At 37.5% G+C, this 27511-nt stretch overlaps 1 protein-coding gene across 2 annotated transcripts in view; it reads right to left on the bottom strand.

Moving 5' to 3' along the window:
* The window catches only part of LOC134223775 (tyrosine-protein phosphatase non-receptor type 9), a 149359-nt gene that overhangs the window by 2275 nt on the left and 119573 nt on the right, over positions 1-27511 (bottom strand). For both annotated transcript variants that reach the window (XM_062702966.1, XM_062702965.1), the window contains exons 4-5: positions 9731-9939; positions 2844-3374 (exon numbers count right to left, since the gene is read on the bottom strand). In XM_062702966.1, coding sequence (XP_062558950.1) covers positions 2844-3374; positions 9731-9939 — 740 coding nt within the window. The remainder of the gene's footprint in view (positions 1-2843; positions 3375-9730; positions 9940-27511) is intronic.

The raw sequence follows: 27511 nt of genomic DNA, 5'->3' as shown, positions 1-27511 counted from the left end.
GGAATTAAATGGAGAGTACTAAACTTGTCTTAGACGGTTGAATACATTCCACCAAAAAGAGCTTAAAATATTATTTTCCAAAAAAAAAACAGATTAACCCTTTTTTAGCATTATAAAAACTATATTAAAAAAACATTAAAAAGGTCAAAAAAGCTTTTTAGGCAAATAGATCACATTTTTCGATCTTTTTGCATGTTTTTGCATTGATTGAATGGCATGGTCCGCCACAATTTTTTAACAATTTTTTTTTTGGTTTTTGTTTTTTCTCCTCCTTTATTACTCGAACGCATGCACCACATTTACTGGAAATCTTGTTCAAATTCGACTGATGATGATCTCTAGGACACTTCCGGAAATGTCTATGAGAATTCCTACGACATTTCGCTCTAAAATTATTTCAGAACTAACGAAGGAAACCCAGCTTTGCCCGGGTGTTGCAAATGCAAATGTCACAATGAACTATTTGCAGCACCGCACTCCAGACCATTTTCCGTGCGTTTGTTTTGTTATGATTTTTTTACAATTCCCCGTTAAATTGACCAACTTTTTGTATATACAAATCTGCGGATCCCAAGACGAATCGTTTAGGGAAAAAATCTTGCAAATCGGTCAACCCGTTCGCGAGTTAAATCGTCAGGAAGGAAATCTCATTTTTAATACAATAGGTATAGATTACATGTAAATTTTGACTTTTTTTTAAATGCCGCATAAACCGCAACACACCCCGAAGACGAGCCTCTGCAGTGCACTGGAGTCCTTGCTGCTGCTGTCCGTCTGTCGCCCACCGTAGCTACCATTGCCTTTCATTACACCACGAAATGAAGTCAGTCGAAACTGACGGTGACTCAGTTCCGGCGATTTATTCCCAACGGTGCGGTGACGCATCACCATCGGTCAACAGCAGTGAAAATTTCTCAGTCAACAACAAGTCAGCAACAGTCAAGTGAAAATTTCTCACATGGTTCAAGCTATCGTTTAATTGTTTTTACTGATTGAAACGTGCATCATTATGTGAAGATCGGTCCTGTAACAAAATGTAATCGCGTGGAGTACACAAAATTTGATAGCGTCGGTAGACTGTCGACCCTGTCGACGAAGTGTGTGTTGATTTGAGAAGAGTTTTCTTCAATGTACAATTTTTCTTCTACTGTGCGCTTTTCTTATTACTAACAGCAATCAAACGCTTGTCCGAACCTTGCATTGAAATTTTACTTTGTGTTGCTGCTGTAAGCGACGGCCACTCGAGTCGAGTGACTCGACCTGCTGCTGCTCGACCACGCTGCGATGACCAAAGGGCTATCACTGCCAACGTTGAGGTTGAATGATATGCAGAAACCACCACCTATGCCACGGCTTTCCGTTGAGACTGCTACCAGTGCTTTTTGTGGTGCTGCGTCCGGTCCGCTGAAATCTGTACGCTCTGCGTGAAATCTTGTTTGAACTGAGGATTCGAACCAACCCCGCAAATAATTTCAGAACAATGTTGACCCTTCCTTAATCGAATGGTATAAAAATTAAAATCCATCGAGAAACGGCTGAGATATCAACGTACCAAGTCTATAATATTTTCGGGACGGTCTCCGAATTTCGCAATTGCAAGGTGTACCCCGGTAAGTAGTAGTCCTACGTCAAAAACATGCTTTAGACAAACCTCTCCTATATCAATTTTTGGATTGAATTACTAAACAAGCACGAGGAAATACGTTCGGGAGAGAGTCCTTGGAAGACGCAGTGCAGACGTTTCTTGATGTTCATCGTTCCACTTACAACACCCGCTCTCGATGGACAATCGCCAGTTAGCAACTTCAGGAAAAACAAACTGATAGAGTTTTTTTTTGTCTTTATTAGCGAGACTTTCAGCCCAAGGCTGGCTCTTCTCGTGCGATGATAGAGCTGTACGCCAGCAGTTGCTATATAACACATTGGAAAGGTTAACTACAGATTATTGAACCGAAACCGATGACCGAATTGAAGCAGAAGCACAACCTGAAGAAAATTCCCCACTTTCTATTTTCCTATTTGTTTGGCAAAAGAACGGGTCGATCCAGAAAATGTTACCGATGATAATCCAGCTATAGAAGTTTTTCCAGTACCAGCGCCTACAATAGGAGAGCACAGGGAGAACCACGATACTCCTGATGCAGAACCAATTGAGCCGGCTGACCGGCTTAGGGCCGATGTCCACGTAGCGGTTTTTTAAGCTGCGTTAACGCCGCGTCCACGCAAGGTACCCAGCATCAAGTACATAAAGTAATGCACACGTATGATACGTGTGCACGACTACATTTGATGCTGGGTACCTTGCGTAGACGCGACGATAACGCAGCTTGAAAAACCGCTACGTGTGCATCGGCCCTTAGACCGATACTAAGTCGTCATTCGAAACTTCAAGGCTAGGCAGTGGCGTAGCCAGAAAATTGGTCGGGGGGGAGGGGGGGGTGGTGGTGTTTTCTGAACATTTTTTTTCGAAAAAAAAATTTCTTCCAAGAATTTTGTCTCTGGGGGGGGTTTATACCCAAAACCACCCCCGTGGCTACGCCACTGAGGCTAGGTATTAGCTTTTTAGAGGGGAAGATGTTAACTCGAATTTTTTGGAGCCTCTTCGTAATAATGTAAAGATTGTGTATGTTACTAATGACCGGCTTTAAATGATTATACCGACCCACCTTGATGTAAAATAGTGGACTGGATCCTACGCGTTCAGTCAATTTTTCCCATATAAACTTCAAGCTCGATGAGTACCCACTTAGAACTAATGGATCTTTTTTGCGATAACTTCTGGGAGCAAAAAAAAACTACTTTCAGGGGTATCAGCCTTACTCTCTAAGCGCTAGGGCACTTACTTTGCATGCGTGAACGTCCCATCCGGAGCGCGGGCCTTGATCTCGGCATACTCCCGTATCAGGCCCTGTTTGCCTCGTTCCCGCACCATTTGTACAATCTGATCTATTGTCTTTGGATCACCCTCGGCACCGGCCAGGCTGTCGTCGTCGCTGAATCCGGACGACGCGCTGCTTGGCGGATTTTCATTCCACAGCTCGCTGCTGGTATTGTGATGGTGGTGGTGGTGGTTGTGATGCACATGGTGGTGATGGGTAGCTGCCGCCGCCAGGTCCGAGATGTCCTCGACACCGATGTGATCGATGTTATTGCTGGGCGACCTGTGGTGGCCCGAAACGTAATCCGAAAGGTCGGTGGTACCGGCAGCCGAACCGGCCAGGTGCGGATCCAGAATGCCCGTGGTAACTGCTGCCGCCGATCCGCTTCCCATACTACTGTTGTTGGTTTGCGATGTACCGTTGGCGCTCTGCTGCTGCTGATCAGCGATTATTTCGTCCTCACGATTCGTCATCGATTTGTAGCAATGAAGCAACCTGTAAAATAGGAAAAATATGAGATAAATATTATAATTACAAATTGATTTTACTAATGCTCTGCATGTCCTCAAATATGCAATGGATGCTGCAGGTAAGTACGAAGTGTATGGTATGAAGATAGTGGTGCCTATTGGGTCGATCTACTTCTAATGGTATGCAAAATGTCCCAACTAGTGAATCAGGTAACCGCTACCGACAAGTAGAGTGATGTTTGATACGATGAAATAAAAGAAAACTTGAACCAACATAGAAATAGTGATACATACAGGCTCCAATCGGATCCCATTTTCTAATGGTCATGCAATGTTGGTGATAAATTAAATAAATAGGCATGATGAAGTATCTAGTTTGGTGCGCACTGTCCTCGGTGGAGAATCTAGGACAAGAACAACAACGTTAAAATAACAGTCGTCCTTGAGAAAAGTTCAACATGTTAGAAAACAAAGTTTATTTACCCTTGGCAATGAAATAATATAGGGCAAATCCATTCATAAGCAGTATAGGGTAACGAATGTGTATTGCTTCAAACAACTGCTTCGACACTATTCAGACCCGAAGAAATATTTAAGCAATACATTTATGGTGTGTTGTAACAAAAGCTCAGAAAACAAACACAATATTATTATTATCATTATCATTACTTTATGTGTACAACTAAACTGTTGGTTGTTTCTAATACTATGTTCACCATACGGGCTTACAACATGTTATAGAGCTATCTTGACGAATTTTCTCTTGTGGATTTGAATCCTACCATGTTATAACCCCGCATACTAAGCAAAATACCTTCAATTGAACAAAGCTGGGGTAAAATATGGTATCTGGCAGATGTTTGAAATGCAGTGGGCAAAGCTTGAGGTGACACACTACTTTCTGAATAACGGTGATTGATGACTTGAAACTTATCAGTAATGCAAGTGATAAACTTTACAATGGCCAATTGATTTCTTGGTTACCTTAAACTTGGCATGCACATCAAATGACGCAGTCCTACACCCAGAAACTGTATGATCTGTGCATCCTGATGGTAGATTGTATGCAAAGACGTTTGGTTTTTAATCGTTCCACCAAATGGCGATGATAATTGAGTGTTAGTTTGCGTTACAGATAGGTGGGAGAAAAAATAAACAGAAGGAATAGAAGAAAAAACACTAATGAGGTTATGGCCTCAAGTGGCGTTGGATATTTCGAACAGCGCAAACAAACATGTATACATTAATACAACTTTGAATGTTGAAGGATGTAGATTTATTTGGGCAGTACTCACAATTTCGTTGAGGAGTTTCTGCCCAAATAGATCTAGTTTTTAGTTACCAAAATTGATGAAAATTTTAGAGTGAAATTAGTAGATATTAAAACACTGCACTGTGGCTTTTCATGTGTTATGTGCTTGTCCATAGAGCTATGCCATGAGCCCGAACATATTTGCAAATTAGAAGGCTATTCAGACCATAAACTCAATCACTTGATATAAAAGTGTCTTGATATGAAACGACACATACTTACATTATTCACAGTGGAAATTAGATGTGTTATCTTTGATATCAAGTTACTCGTTATCAAGTAAGAAAGACCGTAGACCGTAGTCTATAATCCTTTATTTAATTACTAGCAGACCCGACGAACTTCGTTTCGCCTAAAATTGATTTATTCTCTGATTAATTCTCGAGTTATGAAAAAATGATGTTTCATTTGTATGGGAGCCCCCCGTTCCAAAGGAGGGATGAGTCTGAAATCATCTTGAGAACTTTCCCCGGCTCCAAAAACACCTGCAAACAAATTTTCACGCCGATCGGTTCGGCGGAAGTTTCGGTAGTCTCTTTAATAAAGACAATCAATCACTTAATTCAAGAAATTTCAATATAACTTTTGATAGAACAGAAAAAGCAGAAGCACAATTTCTTCTTGAAGTAACTAAGGCCTGATTTTCCTCTCAATTCTTCAAGACAGGATTAGACTCAAATAAGCTTCTAAAAATAACTCTAAAATTCCTTGAAATTGAATCAAAATTTAAATGATGATTTTTTTTAACCCTCTATAGGACCATAATTTTTATTTTCACTACTTAAAAACACTTACTTAAATCAATCTTTCCTAATGTGTTGAAATTTTGAATTTTTAGAATTTTTATTCCATTCCAATATTCATTGATTCATTACCACATTTAAAGTTTAAAAAAAAAAAATTTATCTCATATTGTAATATTAGAATTTTCAAAGTTATGTAACTCATTCTTTATTTTCTGTGTGAAAAGTTAGAGAAATATTCTGGATTAAAAAACCCAGATTAATCCACCTAGCGTTGGTGGTGCCTTTCTCGCATTTAGTTAAGACACCAACCTTATATGGGGTTTATATGGCCCGATGTACCATTTTCTTCATAACTTTTAAACGCAATGACCGATCGTTATAAAATTCAATAGTGATCAACAATCGAATCAACCTGTCGAATGAAACTTGTTGCGAGAAAATCGGTAAAGGATTACTATACGAAAAGTTGTCTAATTTTTTTTTATAACTTTTGTGCACACACATACACACACACATACACACACATACACACGGACAGACAGACATGTGCTCAGCTCGTCGAGCTGAGTCGATTGGTATATAATACTATGGGTCTCAGAGGCTTCTATAAAAAGTTCGTTTTCGGAGTGAAATGATAACCTTTCGGTACAACTTAGTTGTACGAGAAAGGCAAAAATGTTCTCAAATTAATTAAAATTAATTAAAATTTTCTCAATGATCAAAAATTCTTTCAGAATTCCAGATTTTTTTAAACAAAATTAATCAAAATCAGTTCGAGTGCTGTTCAAGTTTACCCACAGTCTTCTCATGAATCCTTCTGATTCCTCTTTGACTAATCAGTTTTCATGAAAAAATCATCTGAAATTGTTTATCATGTTTCGTGTTCCTCAAGAAATTTCCTCAATAATTTTTGGCAACTGGTTCAGGCTTGAAGATCTTCAATTTATGATCTGATTCACTTGTGTATAAATTGTGGGGCGTTCAAAAATTGACGACAAACAGCTCAAATAAAATAAAATAGATGTTAGAGCAATATAATCCACCTAATCAAATCATAAAACATCGACATGATTTACGCGATCACCACTTTGAGAAACCATGCTTTATACAATTTGTATCATTATTACTACTATTGCCAGACATTATTTTTAAATGATAGTTATTTAAGATATGACAAAAAAAAGTTGATAACTATGGTAAGGGAGCGTCCACAAATTACGTAACCCTGAAAGGAAAGGGGAGGGGATGAGCAAGTGGTTTCATACAAAAAGTTTGACATAGGGGGGATGGGGGTTCATAATGCCCATTTTTTGCATTACGTAATTAATGGATTTTCCCTAATGAATGTTTATGATTTGATCGATAGTTCCCGATTGGTTTTAGGTTTTTTCCTGGTAGGGTCTAATTCCCAGTTTTTTATTTATTTCTGAAATTTTCACAAATTTCGGTATTTTACCGGCATTACCGGTATTGACTACACCAAATACCGAATACCGGTATTTGTCAAATATGGTCAATACCGACCACCCTAGTTGTAATAGTCGTTTGACAGAAAGGGTCATTTGGCTGAATGGATCATACAACCAAATGGCCTTTCAGCCAGACGGGCATTTCGGCTAAATTACCTTTTCGGCCAAATTATCGTTTCGGCAAACGGTATTTTCAGCCAAATGACCTATTTGGCCAAACGACCAGATCGACTGAACGAAATTTGAGGCCGTATGTCCATTTCGGCTAAATAACATTTTCGGCCAGATGGGTTTTGGTCTAATGGTTTGTTCGACCAAACACCTTTCGGCCAAATGGCCCTTCCAGTCGTTTGGCCGAAAGTCATTCGGCGAAAAGCTATTTGTTCGAATGCCGCTTGGCGGTACAATACGAATTCCATTTGGCGAAATTTAACGTTTAGCCGAAACGGTTGATGATGGGTCGAAAATGGTTTGATTTGAACCGAAAATGTAATTTGGCCGAAAACGACATACAGCCGAAAGGGACACTCGGCTGAGCTCGTAAGGCACCAAAATCTGAATTATAAATTCTAACGTGAAATATGAGCGGCTATACGTTAGCGAGTGGCACGGATGCTTGGCTTGGAAGATTCCTTTCACGAGGCTCGAAATTCTTGCTCGGAAGCCCCCTTTTAAACCTTTATAAGGCAGACGAATCTAAACAATAAATTAACAAAAACAACAATAGGACACAATGTTGACATGGTATTAAACTCAAACGTATGTTTGTTATACATTAAACAGTTCAGAAACATTGAAAAATTGGTGGCAATATAGTTGCCACTGCCCGTCAAGCGGGACAACATTGGTGGCAATATAGTTGCCACTGCCCGGCAAGCGGGAAAACAGGCAACAAAAAATAAATAAAAGATTTTTAAAAATTAGGTTTTACGTAAAACCAGTCAAATCAAGGCACGTTACTTTTTTTGATGAAGAGTCCTAGTCGGAAAACGCATTATAGGAGAAAAACAATTTTACGCTTTTGTTCCCAAGGGGGACCCTTGGAAAAAAAAAACACAATTTCGTCAAAAATCCAAAAACCAAATATACAGAAAGGTAAAGCTTTTTTCACGCTAATCACGTAATAATCTAACACAGGAGATTCAAAATAATTAATACCAACGGGAAAAATATATTTTTGTCGTCTTTTTAACGAACTGACTGAACTAACGAAATAACTGAAAATCCTTCTTCCACTCGAAACTTACGATTTGTTCGTAAAAGAACTGTTCTCAAATTGAAGTTTCAATTTTTTTATAGCTTAAATTTCATCTGGGGTGTTACTAGGAAGCAAATAAAGCCACTACATGGGAAATAATAAGTAGAGCTCTTGTTGATAAATAGAAAAACATATAATTTGTTGGTGGCAATATAGTTGCCACTGCCTTATAAAGGGTTAGGAGGCACGGAAGCCTTTTCTTTAGAGGCTTCCAAAAATCCTTAAAATCTTGTAGGAAGCTTGATGTATAAGCTTATTTTGAATTGGAATGTTTCAGGTTCGTTTTTCATATATCATATGAGCTACACTTATTTTCATTTACAGCAAGAAAAATAGAGGGTACCTCAATGAATGGAAAAGTACGAAGGGGTACCACTCAACGAAAAGATTGAGAACCTCTGTCCTGTGTGAAAGAGCGGAATATTGAGGTTTTTATACATGGTGTCGCGAATGGAAACTTTTTTCAATACACCACCTAAACATTTCCCATAAAATACATACCTTATTTTTTCCATAAATATATTTCTTATTACAGAAGGAAATATCATATTATGACTTATATGAATTGAAAGTCATAAAGCAAAATCTAAACAAAGTTGTAGAGTTGAAATGTAGGGACATCACATTTCGACTAAAGAATAGGTTTGGGTAATAACGGGTGTATGAAGCCCTTATCTGCTTTATTACAATTGATGTACAGTATGAATCCGATTTTGTCCCTCCCCTTTTCGACAAGAAATTATGGTTTCCAAATTATAAAATTGAAAATATGTTATTTTTTTCGTTATTGTCACATTTCCTATTTTATCACTCCAAAATTCACCAGCGGGTGATAAAATCGGGGTACTACTGTATATACCATTTTAACTCAAATCCCGATCAGACTTATATTCCGAAAACTCGTTACATAAAGATTTATCTAAACATTCCGTTATTATTGCATTAATAAACGAATTTTCTCAACAGGCGTAAAGATCAAGGACTTATAGTTGTCCGACAATGAGATAACGCTGAAATTTTGCATTTTAGTGCATATGAGACAAACTTTGGCAGAATAAAATCATTCAGTATTGATAGTTATAATCAATAAAATATAATTATAAAGCGCTTGGGCCGTTATAAATATTTAATTAAAATTATGTCCTACTGCTCTACGAAAGGTCAAGGGGGGGGGGATAATAAAAAAATAATATTAAAATTGAAAAAAATCCAAAAACTCCTCGGATTTATTAAAGAATGTTTTGAAAATCCTTAAAATTTCCCAAATTTTTTGTTGCCCCCTCAAAATATTATTTTTGCCCAAAAAAAATCCGAGGTGGGGGGAGACATAATTTGTTTTAAATATTTGTATCGGCCCTATATGAAAGTTCTATTATTTCGCTACCCGATAGAAAGGTAGGTACCTCCGAAATAAAACATGTGCTCGTGTGTTCGGAATATGAATCAAAACGGTGTTTTAGAAATTCGTCTTTTCAGCCTCCATTAACGTTAACAACTATGTTCTACAAAGGCTTACTCTGGCTACGTTCAGTTTTCGTTTTAATTGGTCCCTTCAAATGTGTCCGGCTGTCATGTTCCCAAACGTGTGCCACTTACCATGAGGAATGATCGTAGTCCAGCGTTCCACCTAACCGCCCTGGCAAAGAGTCCCGGGGCACATGCAGACTCAGCTGTGGTATCGACACGGTAAACACCCTCTCTCGCAGCTTTTCGCGCACAAACAATCGAAGGATCTTGAAGGGGGCCTTAAACCATAGCGGTGCTGTTACGATCAGTACTTTTTTCAGTCTTGCCGGATAGCCACCCTGTATGGAGAGAAAAGATGCAAAATAAGGAACACAGTTAATGATGGATGACAAGTGGAATTGATGCAAAATTATGTGAAAACCAGTATTATCGGATATTTAAAAAAAAATCTAGTCTATTTTTGGCATTTATATTGTAATCTATCTCGTCAATTTGGTAGTAATATGGGAAATATATCTGTAAAAATAAGGCAAAATGCGTTTATGTTTAGTTTGGAGGAAATCGTTGATCACTCCCGAAGAGTTCATACTATAAATAATGCAAGAGATTCCTCCACATGCGTTCGAATTATTTATTCAATGTCCCATACAGCCATAGTACATATACAAAACGACCTAGACTCATGCCCACAGGCAACGAAGGACACTAAACAGTAGGATCAATGTCAGAGCTCTGCACTGTGACAACCGTTTCAACTCTTCACGGACGATGGAAGTTTCACAGGAAGGCCATCCGTTCGTAGCGTCCGTTTTCGACCGACCTAATCAAGTAGGTGGAATGAGTTTTCTTGCTCGTTTTCACAACAACAAAAGGTAAAATTAACCATCTTCTTTCGTTGGAAACCATGAAGAAGACAACCTTGATATGCAAAGAGAAACGCTTTCCAGGTCGGTGGTAAGGACAGGCAAATATTGATTTTGTGTGACAAGCAGTAGTGGTGGCAGACACCCACTTAACGAACGCAACGGTTGGCTTTATTGCGTTGCATGCAGAATGAGAAGTCAATTACTGCGGTACGTAGAATTGATGATTGTGAGCATTCATAGGCATCAGATAATTTATTCATTCTGATAAAATAACAACAGTGAAACAAACATGTTTTACTTAGTTTCTCAATAGAGCATGATGTGTTTTACTTAGTTTCTCAATAGAGGTGATAAAGTATATATGGAGGTTTATTCATTGCAATATCCTCGTTTTGAAATGTTTGTTTCAAATTACTACTTCTTCATTGGAATTACATTGCCCCCTAAGAAATTTTCAATGAAAAAAAAGGAAATTATCAATAAAGAAATCAGGGCATAAGCAACAAATGAATATAAAGTTTCCACTAATAATGCAAAATTTCCATAAATAATAAACAATACACCCAGTTCTTTTTTTACACGGGTGGGTTTTAGTTGACTAAGACCTTTAGCGTTAATGACCCCATGAAAAAATTCACAAAAAATCAAAGAAAATTCAGGTGGTAAATACCTATATTAGCACTTTTAGAAGCAAAATTGCAATTATAAAATAAGAATTTTCCAAAAAAAATCAAAATATTCCATTGAAAAAAATACAAAATTTCCATAAATAAATCGAAGGGGAAGGTGGTCGGATGCCGGCAGTGCACTATGGGGAATTCTCATACAAATGGGCGGCCAAAAATATGTTTTTCAATGAAAACTGTTTCTATGTAACTTATATTATGTAAAGGAGTATTTTGGGCATTTTTTTTGTTTGTTTCCACTACAGCATGTCTAAAATAGCAAATAACCATATTTCTAGTAATAATGTTGTTCATTTTCTTATCATTACTAGGTATAGAGAACAAAAAACCATAATTTTCAAGAAAACTTTAATTGCAGCGTTCTCGTAATCAAATCACTCACTAAAAATCACTCAATCCCCCATTTACAGATGAGGGGACATTTGGGGACATTCGGTTTGCAGGGAATTATGATAATTAAAGTTTTTCTTCTACATCTTCTTGATATTATTTTTTTGCGAGCGGAACAAATCAAACTATCAAAAAGCTATGGTTTTAAGCATTTAAATTGTATAAAAAACTTTATATTTGGAGAAAATATGACTTCATAACATACAAATCAAAGTTAAGAACGATTTTTTATTTTTATCAGCTTTTTTTCACTTCGCCAGTCCATATCTTTTGATTGAATAAACATAGCGCTTCAATATTTTCCGATTCTCTTATCATATTATATATAAATTAGACAAATTGAAGATAGTAAATTTTTCGAATAATGGCCACCCTTTTCCCCATAGTGCACTGGTCGGGTGTCGGCACCCGGACGTAACTTTTGACAGATAACAGATATGGACATTTTGACACATGGCATGCATGCGCTATATAAGCACGTTCTTTTTTTCGGTGTTGAACTTAATTTTAACCTTCCGGGACTCGCTTGGTCCCGGACCGCTCACGCAGTCCCGCTTCTGTTGTGAACGAGAAGCGTGCTTTTTTCGAAGGTGTTGTACTTTTTACAACGGCGCTAGTTCCCGACGGGTAAGATTAAAAAACACCTAAAAAAAGCCTTAAAAAAAGACACTTTTTTTTGTGTTGACTACCGATCGAAACACATGCCTACCCCTGTAACGCTCGGTAGACACATTTGCGTGGTGTGTTACGGTGTAAGATTTACCACGGTCATATTGTCAGCTACAGGCAAATCCTGACCCAACGAATACTTTCCCCAATATCCAACTCCGTGGTACTTACGAGGGTGTCGCTGAGTCGGTGGCCTCTCGTTAAGTAAGTCAACACTTCCTTCCCCTCCCAAGTTACGGTGTAGATGGGCATGGCCAGGAGTAGTAATCCTCATGCTTTTGTGATTTTTATCCTAGATTGAAATCAAGGACCACACCCACCTTGATTTCTGATAGATTTCAAAAGAAAAACATGAGTATCACTAGTGTCCAATCTACGAAGTACACCGTAACTATGCTATGCTACTACCGATCGAAACACATGCCTACGTTTCGTTTAACAAAGAAAATATTTTGTTATCAAGTAAAAACTTGAAGATAAAAATAAAAAAGGTAAATCTATTACATATTAACACAGTAAATTTACTCTATTTTGTAATTCAATGTCGAATGCTACCATAGCGTTGGAAACTAATATTTTATTTCCACTTTTCAAAATGGTTGCTAATTTCGGTTGACGGCACCCCATTTTCCAAGGGAGATATAAAGACAAATCCAAGTAAATCAAAGTAATTTCAGGTTATTAGCCACGTTGTGTGCGAATTTTTTTTGAAAGGCCTGATTATGTATAATGTACTTAAATGTAATTAATTTAATTGTCATTTACATAATAAATCTTGATATTTTCAGCCATGATCCTTAGTTCATATTTTTCCCTTTTAATGTTTTTTTGTAAACCGTAAAAATCATTCGGAAATTCCGTAAAAACTTGATGAAGTTTTTAAAAGAAACCAAATGAAGTAAAAACTTCAAACAACTCAAAAAATGGTTCCGGAAATTCCTGTGGCAATGCCTTTACGAGTTTCTTTGGGAGTTTCTTCAGAAATTCGTTCAAGAGCTTCTTTTGAAATTCCTTAAGAAAAATTCTTCGGAAATATCTTCATGAAATACTGTTGACCCCCGATAGTTTGAAGGGTGCCTTATTAATATTAACTGGGTTCACTTGTTTACTTTAACTTCTGGATACCCTGCGAGTACATGTAAACCGGTTTCTGGCTGCTCTCTTTGCTGTGTTGTATTGATTCTGCGTTCCGTTTCACGATGTTCAATTATCCTTTTCTCGATCCCACGTTCAGAATGACGATTGAACATTTTTTAATTTGAACGATGTTCAAACTAACGGGGTTCAAATTAAAAACGGACATATTACCGGGGGTCCACGGTAACTTGAAGATTTCTTCAGAAATTCTTTCGAAATTCCTTCGAGAATTCGTTAAGGAATTTATTCGGAAATTTATTCAAAAATCCTTTCGGACATTTCTTTAGAAATTCCTTTGGATTTTAATTCGGTAATTTCTTCAGAAAAACATTAAAAAAAACTTCATTGCGAATTGTTCCAGAAATTTGTTTAAGATTTCCTTCAGGAACTCCTTCAGAACTTCTTACGGAAATTCTTTTAGAATGTAATTTGGGGATACATTTGTAAATTCTGTAAATTCCTTTGGCAATTTTCTCGGTAATGTTTTAGTACAATAAGCATCAAACTGATATTGGTGATGAAACCAAACATGCACTACAACATGATGGACAACAAATGGCCAGTGGTTACAGCGTCAATTGCGTTCAAGTGCTTATGCTTCTACTGGAAATACCTTCGGAAAATGCTTAGAAATTCTTTTGAAATTTCTTGGAACTTATTTGAGAACTTATTTCAAACATTTCCGTAGGAATTTGTTTGAAAACACCTTAAGGAATTGTTCTGAATATTCCCACAAACAATACATCAAAAATTCCTTTACGGTTTTTTTTCTAAAATTTTAATAATAATTTTTTTTTAATAGTAATGAATTTCTTCGGAAATTATTTCTGGAATACCTAAATAAAATTGTTCCAGATATTTCTAAGAAAATTCCTCCAGCAACTTCTTCGGACATTTCTAGAGAATTTCTTTCAGCAAATCTGCCAGATATTCCTTAAAACGTTCGGAAATTCCTTTGGGAAATCCTTCGAAATTTCCCCTCAAATTCGCAAAAAAATTGCATTCGAGATTCTATTTAGAAATTTTGTTGGAAATGTATTTTGGAATCCCTTCGAGGAGTTCTCTAAAAAATCTTTTTCTCAAGAATTCTTTTGGAAAATTCCTTTAGCAATCCTTTAGAAATCCTTCACAAATTTCTTTATTTTTTTTCGAAAATCCTTCCAGGTTCTCTTCTGGAAATGGCTTAAATAATCCTTTCAGAAATGCGTCCTGAAAATCATTTAAAAATTCCTCCAGGATTTTTTTCGGTGACTTCATGCAATAACGCAAATTCTTATGGACACTACTTCTTCAGTGATTCCTTTGAAAAATCCTCCGGAAATTCCTTCAGAAATTCCTTTAGGTATTGTTTTGAACAATCCTTAGTAATTTTGTATTTTTTTAAACACTCCTGAAGAATTTCCGAAGGATTTTTGACGTAGAACGAAGGATGAGCAAGATTCAAAGTCAGGAAGTAAAAGCCAATAACTCAGCCGTTTTCCAATGGATTGTGGAGATTTTGGTATGAATCGAACAGTAAACTCTCCAAGATTTTATATAAGACTATTGTAAACAATTGATTCAATGCATTTAACTATTTTGTCATGCAGTGTGGACATTTCACTTTTTCAGTTAATTGCCTACATTTTGACAATTACCCATCCGGCATGAATAAATATGCACAAAATGTTGATGATCGAATTTCGAATCCACCCCGAATTATACGTAATTCTACGTTCAATTTACGGTCGTGTCTTTGATACCACCTTCTACTTTTTTAAAACTTTATTAGAATGATTTTTAAATATGGATTCTAAAACTTAAAACTAAGAGTAGAAAAACGAGGAGGATTTTGAAGAACTCCTTTCTCTGATTGTGTCAGGAGATTCCTGAGAATTCCAGGATTTTTGCAGGTGGGAAAAAATTCTCTGATAATTCCAATTTTGCAGGGTTTTCCATGTAGTAGAAACCCTGAATAATGTTTAATATGAACTCGAAGTTTTCCGTTAAACTGCAAAATAATAATCTTATTAGCAAAAATGAGCAGCGCCTGAAAACAAGCATTTTTTTCTCCACGTCCTGTTTTTGAAATAGTGGCATTTTCTGAAAAATAGTGACTTTAGTGACTTTTGGATGCAAATAGTGACTAGACTCAAAATAGAGTAAAAGACACTAAAAAGTGACTCGCTACCAGCCCTGTCATTTTACGGCAAAAATATTCCAAGTTTTAGACCAATAATCATTTTTTTGAAGTAGTATCTTTTACTAAAATTTTGAGTTGTCCTGTTTTTAATGAAAATGATTCGGATTCGACTCAATTTTGAGTAGTTATTTTTTAGCGTGCAGTCTGTATGAGCGCTCCAGGACCGTGCACGTGCTGAACTGTTAACTGGAGCTGGAATATATCAAGAAGCGTCGAATACGTGACTGGTGCTGGGTGAGCTCTTCTCAGAAACAAAAGTATTCACGGTAGCCTTCCAGGATAATTGCGATTAAGAGTTATCGGCACTATATATTGCACGAGCACGTAAAAGATCGCTACAGGGAGTGCAAAATTTAGTAGAAAAGACGATCGAGCATATCGAGTCCGGGTGTTCAGCTTCAGCTGATTCATCCTCTCTCGATCGCCAAGATTGTGCACCAACAGTTTGCTTTAAAGCATAACTATGTGCCTGTCCCGGGGTATAATTCCGGAAGTAATTTCAGCCGAAATCGTCCCGAAATCTCTTCTGAAAACCTCTTAGATCCTGGAACTATACCATAACCTCCATAGCATTCAAACGACAGTGAAACTTGCAGCATCGTAGGAAGGTTCCTGAACCACCAAAACAGGCAAAATAAGATCCACAGAGCCCAATCCCTTCTGGCAATCAGATTGCCTAGGGTATGTGAAAAATCTCTGCATTTTAGCTGAGGAAGTGGCAAAACTCTGTAATAAGAGGACATTCGGTCCTTCCATTTCATTGCGCAACCGTAGAAATTAAAACATAAATGATTTTTAGTCTTTTCACTGGTCTTAAGACGAGTGAAAATGCACTTAAAAATATGATTTTTTTTGAAAAATATTGTAAAATATATAAAAAGATCTCGACGTTCGATGATAACCTCTCGTAGTTGAACGTCATACGTAAGAATATATTGTTTACGGATTTCAAAGCTAAAGCAAGACACTTTGTTCTATTTAACGAACTAACCCCCTTTCCTCAACATATGCATTGTTGTGACTTTTAGCATGTCTTTTTAGGGCAAGACTACTACAGTGAACCACACAGTTTTCAATATTTCAACTTTCAATTTCTCCGTATTCATTGCACCAAACACTTCGGTGACACACAAACCTACTGGCATCGGATGCAAAATAGTGCTCTTGATGGGAATGACAGGCCCGTACTGTTTAGATTTTATGTTATGTTTTCCAATGCTCGGAGGCATGGAGGCATTGTCTACAAACAGAGCACGCGTTTGTTGGCGAACAGAGTGCATTTCTGTTGAATAAAAACAGTACCCATATGGATTTGTATACAAGTGCTGATAGAAAATGCTATCCAAGAGATAAGTAGAACATGAATCCATTTTCTGGATTACTCTTTGGCCTCGAGGCGGTTTATTAGGTGTATAATTTCTATATAGCATAGAGTTTTGGATTTATGAGTTCTGAATGCATGTAACATGATAAGAAAATTATTTTGAGCTTTTTAGTGGAATGTTTTCACCTGTCATAAGACGAGTTTAAACAATCCCATTGAATTCCACCACTTAATTGTATCTTGACAGATACGTATTTCGACCTCAACAGTAAGGCCGTCTTCAGTGTCTCGTACTTGACTCGACTTGAGTCGAGTCAAGTACGAGACACTGAAGACGGCCTTACTGTTGAGGTCGAAATACGTATCTGTCAAGATACAATTAAGTGGTGGAATTCAATGGGATTGTTTAAACTCGTCTTATGACAGGTGCATGTAACATGTTTAGAAATTACATTAGGGAGTTTTTTTTCTAAAATTGGGTTTTTGAATTGTTAATTGATCAAATAGGCATTAAAATAGTAGATATTGCTATACAGATCTATTTGTAACTCGAATGCCACACTTGAAGGAAAAAAAGCACACGTATGTCCTAATTATATTTAAAAACCGATTCTCGTATCAGATGTCTGTCCGGGGTATTATCAATCAGATTATACAATGATCCCATGGTACAAGCCAGACAACGTAACACTAACGAGCGTATCCGCAGCCATGAAGTGCGGCTTTTCACTACATAGATGAAAGTGACTCCGCAAGACCATGTGTAGCAAAGGATGCCTATATGATGGGCCATTTGCTTTAATTACACTTAAACCAAGGGCACTTCACTACTACCATTGCTGTGAAGCTGTCTACTGACAAGGCACTCCGCTACGGAGGATTCAACGATTTTCCCAGTAGCGGAATTTAAGCTTATTAAACGGTAGTGCTGCTATTGAGTCTCACATACGCAAAAAGGCAAACAAAAAGCGGAAGCTTATCCTTTAATTAGATTGGAAAATTGCTACTTCATGTTCTGAAAAACGGCACCGTTCACTACGGGCCTAATAAACCAACGGACGAGACCTTTTGTTACGACTATGTAGTGTCTTTGAGCTGGGAAAAACTATACTCATCAATGATTACGTTTTCTATGGCTACTTGAAATTGAAGCGTTTTGATTACATGGTGCATAAATTTCCATAAATCAGGGTAACTTCAAAAGATCTAAAGCTTCATAGTATGTTATGAGTGATATGTTATTATGTATACAGTCAGTGATTGAAATTCTCTTTCATACTAAATGGGGATCTCGATTAGTACCGAGATGAAATCAAGTAACGTGTTTCGACTATTTACACAGTTCTAACGTTGAAATTGTCCTACGTCGAAAAATTAAATTTACTCAGAAAAAAGGACAAAAATAGTTAGCGGGTGTTTAAAAAACGATATGAAACAAGCGCCCTTTTGCGTATTATGAGCGTAAACAATCACGCGCCAACGCAACGGAAGAAGCAACGAACCGCCGAAGAAAAGTATTTTTATTTATCAATCAGCGTAGAATCTGCAGCGCCATGCGTTGGCCGTTGCAAATTATTGCAGGATCCTTTTGATGTTGTTCGCAAAGGAGGCGAAACGAGCATAGCATCCATGCCTTTTGCTGGCTGTGTTGGTTCCAGCGCTTTCCAGACAAGGTACATTTTTTCCCGGACAGGCGCGCTTGGCATCGCCATCACATAAATAAGTTACAAGGAACACACATTAAATAGTAGGAGTGATGCGTGGGAGTGATGTGGGTTTCAGATTGCAGGTTGATTCATACATCAGGACTTGTGGGTGGAAGGATAATGAAAGCGCAGCACACTGCCGTAATGTGGAAAAAGGACGAATGCGCCAAATGAACATAGAAGTTTTTCATTTTTCTGTTGGATAGTTCGATTAACACTAATAATAGCAAAGTTGCGTATACGTTACTTTGTCAGATTATGGCAGTATACTACTCGAGGCAAATTTTGATACCCTAATGAGATCAAGCCGAATACATGTTTTGATGTTTATGTTGCCATCAAATTGGAATCAGGCAAATTTGGCTTTTCAAATCTGGTTAGTTTTTCCTTCTATTCGATTAACTACTGTAGAAATTTGTTGTTTTGAATGTATTTCTTTGATGAGTCATTAGTACACAGAACGATGTAAACTATAAAAAGTAATAAAGATTACTTCTTATATACAGATGAATATAGTCTATTGGAAATACATATAGTAACTGTGGTTTCCTGTTTCTCAATCCAGCGTTTTTGGAAACCTTCCCACATCTAAACCGTATGAATTTCTGTCATTGCATAATTTTAAATATCTTACTGCATGAGAAATTTTCTAGACCGTTACAAATAAATACATATGTCCTAGTCCCGCTGAGGTTTGAAAAATTAATATCAGCTCTGGCCATCCGGAAAATGCTCCCTTTAATGCCTTTACGTATCCTAAAGCGTAAGAGAAAAGCAAAAAACGTATAGGCCTGATTCGTAAACGATATAAATGAAACATCACGTTATTGTGCAATCTCTGGCTAGAATATGTAAACGCATGAAATGAAATGTTTATTGCCATGCTTGAAGTGTGGAGATACTGCATATTAAATTGCCACTATAAAATGTGTCAACAAAAGTTCTGAATAAGCATGATGGCAGTAGCGTTGACCTAGAAACTGGTTATATGTATCTGAAACAGACAGGCAACATGGCGGCAGCTAGCAGCGGCAGATCCAGTATCCGAAAGCATAAAACTAGGCCAAACGTGCTGCATCTGCACCACAGGCTCTCGTCCTGTTAGGCTAACTTTCCGCTCAGTATTAACTATCGTTATTGCGACTCTATCCAGGATATGTTTTTCAATGAAATGCCATTGTGCTAGAATTGAAAATTCTCAAAAATAACCGCTGTTTTTGCGCTAAATGTCGGCATTTCTTTCAACACCATGTAAATTGCAACATCCACCATCTCTATTTCGAGAGCAGCGAATACCAAATAAACCAATCAATTTTCGCCGAGCTTGAAAATAGCGCAACTCTGGAAGAGGAATCAGTTCAATGCCACACCGCATGGCGCGATAGAGCAGTTTTCGCTAAAAATAATCTTACTGCGCCCATAAAAAATACATATCTAGCTTAAATTGCTCCGCAAGATGATGGGTTGGACATAAAAGAAATTCTTCCCTGTTTGTGCCTAACAAATACCAGCGAATGACGATTCACCACGGCACGGTGAATATCACCGAAATACGCATTGAAATTCAAAATAACTGTACAAATTTGATTTGTTTGTTATATTATCATTATTGTCAATTAAGTTAGGATTTCATTTATTTTATGTTATTCAAATTCCTTCTAAATAAGTTTAGTCTTTCCCTTAACCATCGTGGTTCAAAAGTTCGAAATCCTTAATACATGTTGTCAAAACATACAAAACGATCATAATAGAACACAAGCAACATAATTATCGGAACAAAGTTTGACTCCAATTGATCATCATCTCGGACGTGCTGAAATTATTTGGACTCTGTATGGGCAAACATAAAACATAGATATTCAATAGTTATATTCCTGGCGCAAGATGGGGTTATTCAGTGTTTAGCTTGAACGTTAGCGTACTGAGCGCATAATTTGTAGTTGCTACTCCGTTTTTAACCATAACAATTAAAATGCCGGGGATAAATCGTAGAGATTGAAAGTGCCCAATACATGATGTAAAGATTGTCATCGGGGATGCAAGTGCGCAGATCGGAAAACAAATTTTTTTCGCCCTGTCATTGGTACGGAAAGCCTTTATTCCGCTACCAACGATTAATGGTCTGCGACTTGTAACCTTTGCTGCTGCTAGAGGGAAGGCAATCAGCATTAAGCAGTACCTTCTTCGCACGTAAGAATATCCGCAAACACACCTGGCAACATCCAAGTGGAGACACTTGCTCACAGATAGACCACGTGCTGATCGACGGACGACATTTCTCGGATGTTATAGATGTAAGGTCCTTCAGAGGTCCGAAGATTGACTCGGATCACTACCTTCTAGTTCGGGCGCTACTTTCCAGCGTCACGAATTCACGAAACAACCGAACCATGCGTTTCAATATCCAACGCTTGTCAGTTGAAGGAGTTGCTGAACAGTAACACCAGAAGCGAGACGAGCGGATAGGAGATGCCAACGGATGGGGACGTCAACAGATTGTGGGAAAACATCCACGAAGCTGTGACTACAACAGCGCAGGAAGTACAGTGTAGCAAGGGCAGAAGAGAAACGAATCCACCGCAGAAAAAAGGCAACACGAAGAGAGCGTGATAGCTGAAGCGCAGGAGAACATGGATAGAAACGATATGCGGAGGTTTTACGCAACTGTCAATGGCGCGCGGCATAAGACTGCGCCAGTGCCCGCCATGTGCAATGACCGAGAGGAGAATTTGCTGACAGACAAGACTATGGTGTTAGCCAGGTGGAAGGAGCACTTAAAAGATTTGTTGAACGGTGAAAATGAAGGTGTATAAAGGACGACGGCGACGGTCAAGCTGTGGAACCACCAACGCTGGACAAGGTTAAGAAGGCTCTAAACGAGCTGAAAAACAGTAAAGCTGTTGGGAAGGATGAGATCCCGGTTGAGCTTCTCAAACACGGAAGTGAGCAGCTGCATCAATCAATCCACCACATTATCCAGAAAATATGGGAGGATGAAGAACTGCCTTCCGGCTGGTTGGACGGCCTCCCGTGTAGACGAAAATAGCTAAATAATATCAAATGTTGATAAGATAGCTAAATTAGATATGGACATGATTGATATAAGAGATAAAAGATCAGACGATAATATCAATATTTTGAACTAAAATATCATGAGGAGATCAAGTTATGCTATTTGTAAGAAGTGATCAATATCATGTGCCATTAGTTTGTTCTTATCCATAGCATATCTTGCTATTCAAATGATATTTCGGTGCAAATTTTTGATATTGTTGCCTGTTCTTTTATCTCTTATATCAATCAAATCCATATCATGTTTTGTTATCCTGTTCATGGCTTCTGCCCGGGCTCATATGCCCAATCCTTAAAAAAGGCACAGACTAGAGTGTGCCAATTACAGATGGATTACCCTTCTGAACTCGGCGTACAAAATCCTGTCTCGTATCCTGTTTAACAGACAGAGACCGCTTGAGGAGTTCTTCGTCGGCGAATACCAGGCAGGTTTTCGTGAGGGCCGATCAACGATAGATCAAATGTTTAGCTTGGGATTGATTCGACAAATTCCGGGAGTAGAACTTGCAGACTCACTATCTGTTCATTGATTTCAAAGCAGCGTACGATTCAGTAAAAAGAAATGAGCTGTGGCAGATAATGTCCGAACATGATTTTCCGGCGAAACTGATTAGACTGATACGTGCAACGCTGGATGGCTCGAAATCAAGTATTCGGATTGCAGACGAAGTGTCAATCTCGTTTGTGACCTTGGATTGAAGGATTGAAGCAGGTTTAATTGTTCAACATTGCACTCGAAGGCACTATTAGGAGATCTGACGTGCAGAGGAACGGCACTATCATCGCATGGTTGCATATGCTCCTGGGTTTGCGAAAGACATCGACCTCAATGGAATCGATCGCAAAGCAGTAGTGGAGGCTTTTGTCCCACTGAAAAGGGAGACGGCGAGGATAGGCTTAACCATTAACTCTACCAAAACGAAGTACATAGTGACAGGTAGAGATATAGGAAGACCCAGTGGTGTTGGTGCCGAGGTAATGCTTGATGGGGATGTGTTTGAAGTTGTTGAAGAATTTGTTTACCTTGGAACGCTTGTGACATGTGACAATGACGTTTCCCGTGAAGTGAAAAGACGTATTAGTACTGCAAATAGGGCCTTTTACGGATTATGTTAACAGCTTAGGTGTTGCAGCATGCAGACGGAAACGAAATTTGCTCTATACAAAACTCTGATTCTACCAGTAGCCCTTGAAGGACATGAATCATGGACGTTAAAAGAGGCGGACTAAAGAGCTTTCGGGGTTTTCGAGCGAACAGTGTTGAGTACAATACTCGGAGGGAAATTAGAAAATGATGTGTGGTGCAGACGCAAGAATCATGAGCTGCATCAATTCACAAACAAATTTTGCCGCTCGTCAACGGGTAGCAAGCACTTCAGTAAATTCCAATTTTTCGAATGTACCTACGTATGCAAACATCGCTGCTGGTAGACAAAATTTCTTTTCTCAAAATGAGGTTTATACCCATGTCCCAACGGAAAATAATGGTCATGTTGCCGATTCAGGTAGCATGACTGCTTCCGATTTTAATTTTTTAACTGAACAATTGCATCACATGATTGATGCAATGTTCAAAGCAAATACCATACCAGAAGCTGTTCAGGTTGGTATAAAGTACACACAAAAAATTGTTATCGGACTCCGTTTTAATGGATCTAAATAATTGTGTGAAAGTTCTAAATTGGAATGCCCGCTCTCTAAAGGGTAAGGAAGATGAATTATTCAATTTCCTAACAGTTCATAATGTGCATATTGCCATTATAACAGAAACTTATTTAAAGCCCGGACTCTCCATTAACCCGGGTAGAAACGAATAACAAACAAATAACATAATAATAACAAATTTTGCTATGATATCAGATTTAGTTATTCTTATGTTATTCATAAATAACATAAAATAACATTCCAACAACAAATTTTGTTAAAATAGTAAAATAAGTTATTTATATGTTATTGTAAGAAGGAGCACAACAACAAATGAAGAACACATTTTGCAATCATAGCAAAGTTTGTTATTCATTTATCATTTGCATTTTCAACATACCAATAATAACTGATTTTGATATTTTCTTTTCTTCAAATATTTTGCTATTGGTTTGTTATTATAATAGCAAAATGAGTTATTTATGAGTTATTTGCTAGAGCAATGTCTGTTATTATTTTTGCTATTTTAGCAACTATATCAAACAAACTAATAGCAGTTATTCATATATTAATAGTAAAATTTGATATTATTTTGCTGTTTTCTTCTACCCGGGAAAAGAGATCCAAATTATTTTATCTACAGAAATGATCGTCTTGACAGCGCCTGTGGTGGGGTCGCCATTGTCATTAATAGACGTATCAAACATAAATTATTTTCTTCGTTTGAAACCAAAGTTTTTGAAACCTTGGGAGTTTCTGTTGAAACAAATTTTGGTCAATTTTCCTTCATTGCAGCCTATTTGCCTTTTCAATGCAATGGGCAGCAAAAGAATTTGTTGAAAGCTGATCTTCAAATTCTGACTCGCAACAAATCAAAATTCTTCGTAATTGGTGACTTCAATGCCAAACACCGATCATGGAATAATGCTCAAAGCAATTCCAATGGTAAAATTTTATTTGAAGATTGTTCTGCGGGATATTATACTATTCAATATCCCAATGGCCCAACTTGTTTTTCATCCACTCGAAATCCTTCGACAATTGATTTGGTTTTAACGGATTCAAGTCAGCTGTGTGGCCAATTGGTAACTCATGCTGACTTTGACTTGATCACCTTCCTGTGACATTTGAAATCTCACAAGAAGCAATTTATAATCCAATCAGCTCTACTTTCAATTATCATAGGGCTGATTGGGATTTATATAAAACGTATATCGATAGGAATTTTGATGTTGATATTCCTCTCGATACCAAAAGTGATATTGATAATGCTCTCGTATCTTTGACAAATTTAATTGTCGAAGCCAGAGGCATTGCAATTCCTAAATGTGAAATTAAATTCAACTCCATTATTATTGACGACGATCTTCAACTACTGATCCGTCTTAAAAATGTGAGGCGAAGGCAATGTCAAAGAACTCGCGATCCCGCGTTGAAAGTTATTTGGCGAGATTTGCAAAATGAAATTAAAAAACGTTTCGCTATTCTGAGAAATACCAACTTTGAGAATAATGTCTCGAAGTTGGATCCCAGTTCGAAACCCTTTTGGAAATTAACGAAAATTCTTTAAAAAAAACCTCAAAAGCCAATTCCAGCGCTTAAAGAGGGAAATTTTATTAACAAATGGCGAAAAGGCTCAAAAACTTGCTCAGCAGTTCGAGAGTGCCCATAATTTTAGTCTAGGTCTCACTAGTCCAATTGAGGATCAGGTTACACGAAGCTTCGAAGACATTCTCAACCAAGATAATGTTTTTAACCCTTCGTTGGGAACTAATTTGGATGAAGTGAGATCTATTACTAGAAAATTTAAAAATATGAAAGCCCCTGGTGATGATGGTATTTTCTACATACTTATCAAAAAACTTCCTGAGAGCTCTTTATCCTTTTTGGTTAATTTATTTAACAAATGTTTTCAATTGGCATACTTCCCAGATAAATGGAAAAACGCCAAAGTTGTTCCAATTTTGAAGCCGGACAAAATCCAGCTGAGGCTTCTAGTTATTGCCCAATCAGTTTGCTTTCTTCAATAAGCAAACTGTTTGAAAAGATTATTTTAAATAGAATGATGGTTCATATTAATGACAATTCTATTTTGCTGATGAGCAATTTGGTTTTCGCCATGGGCATTCAACCACTCATCAGTTATTAAGAGTTACGAACTTAATTCGGCTCAACAAATCTGAAGGATATTCGACTGGAGTTGCTCTTCTTGATATAGAGAAAGCATTTGACAGTGTTTGGCATGAAGGTCTGATTGTAAAATTGATGAATTTTAATTTTCCTCTGTACATAATTAAACTGATCCAAAATTATTTATCAGATCGCTCACTGCAGGTAAACTATCAGAATTCTAAATCTGATAGATTACCTGTAAGGGCTGGTGTCCCCCAAGGCAGCATACTGGGGCCCATATTGTATAACATTTTTACTTCTGACTTACCTGATTTACCACCAGGGTGTCAAAAATCTTTGTTTGCAGATGACACATGTCTCTCAGCCAAAGGGCGTAGCCTTCGTGTCATTTGTAGTAGATTGCAAAAAAGTTTGGATATTTTCTCCACTTACTTGCAAAAATGGAAAATTTCCCCGAATGCTTCCAAAACTCAGCTTATAATTTTCCCACATAAGCCGAGAGCTTCTTATTTGAAACCTTCTAGCAGACATATTGTCACTATGAATGGGGTTCCAATTAATTGGTCTAGCGAAGCTTAACATTTAGGACTTCTGCTAGATCAAAAATCAACTTTTAAAAATCACATTGAAGGCCTTCAAGCCAAATGTAACAAATATATTAAGTGTCTTTATCCACTTATAAACAGAAAATCAAAACTTTGTCCTAAGAACAAACTTTTGATTTACAAACAAATTTTTAGACCAGCCATGTTGTATGCTGTACCAATATGGACTAGTTGCTGCAATACCAGAAAGAAGGCTCTTCAGAGGATTCAAAATAAAATTTTGAAAATGATTCTAAAGTTGCCTCCGTGGTATAGTACCAATGAACTTCATAGAATTTCTAATATTGAGACATTGCAACAAATGTCCAACAAAATAATTTCCAATTTTAGACAAAAATCGTTGCAATCTTCCATTGCAACGATTAACTCCTTGTACCCTTAGTATAAAATAGGTTAAGATTAGTTTAAGTTGAAAACATTGTAATTCCTACATGGTTCAATTCAACCAGAGGAAAAATTCTAACTGCCAGAGGCAATTGAAATGTATTAATAATAACCAAAAATATAACATAGCAAATAAGGATGATAGTGTTAAGAAAACACGGAACGCCTAGTCTAAGAGATGAATGCATGTATTAGATAATTAGCAAATAAAATTAGTTAAAAAAAAAGAAATGAGCTGCATCAAGTATACAAAGAAGAAAATATTGTGAATCGTATAAAATACGGCATACTTCAGTGGGCTGGTCACTTAATGCGAATGTTGGAAGAAAGCATAGCGACAACAATATTCAACAGAGAACCAGATAGGGGCCAGCGGCTTTGTGGAAGGCCACGAACACGTTGGCTGCACGCTGGCACGCTGGCAATCGGACCTGGGGACCCTGAACGTTCGGGGAAACTGGAGGAACATCGCCCAAGACCAACGATTATGGATCTCTACAATACGCCAGGCATAGGTGTATCGACGCTGTAGCCAACCAGGTATTCAGGTAGGTAATTTTGACTGACATTTATTTCTAATTCAAGTTGTAATTAGTTGATACCAAAACTAACACGGAAAGTGAAGTTTTATGCAAAAACTGATGAAACAGAGCTTTGAATTCGATAATTTAGCAGAAATAGGTCGAGTGCAGCATCTTCCTTCATAATATGTGGTAAAAATTAAATCCTCTAATGATGCATGTCTCTTTTTCAGAGAAATCGATCCGATTCCGATCACATACCGTAGTCGAACGATTTTGAGAAAATGCCAATAATGACTATCCCAAAGACAACCAAGGGAGCTTACAGCAAAAAATGAGTGAAGAAATTTTAAGAAAACAGTGACGAATTGCAATATTGACAAGATATGTGAGCCTAATTCTGCCAAGTAACGAAGACTTGAAGTGGCGCAAAAGGCTCGGCAAGCTCTATTTTATAAGGCATCAAAAACATAATTACCTTAATTTTGATGAGATGTTCATAATCTGCACAAACGAATTGAGAACTTCTTCGGTCGAAAAGTTCAAACTTGGTGGTTGACAATAATATTTGTGTGATCTGCACTAAGAACT

Source organism: Armigeres subalbatus, chromosome 3 (genome assembly GCF_024139115.2).
Source record: "Armigeres subalbatus isolate Guangzhou_Male chromosome 3, GZ_Asu_2, whole genome shotgun sequence".
Classification (NCBI taxonomy): Eukaryota; Metazoa; Arthropoda; class Insecta; order Diptera; family Culicidae; genus Armigeres; species Armigeres subalbatus.
This window is presented reverse-complemented; position numbering and strand designations above follow the sequence as displayed.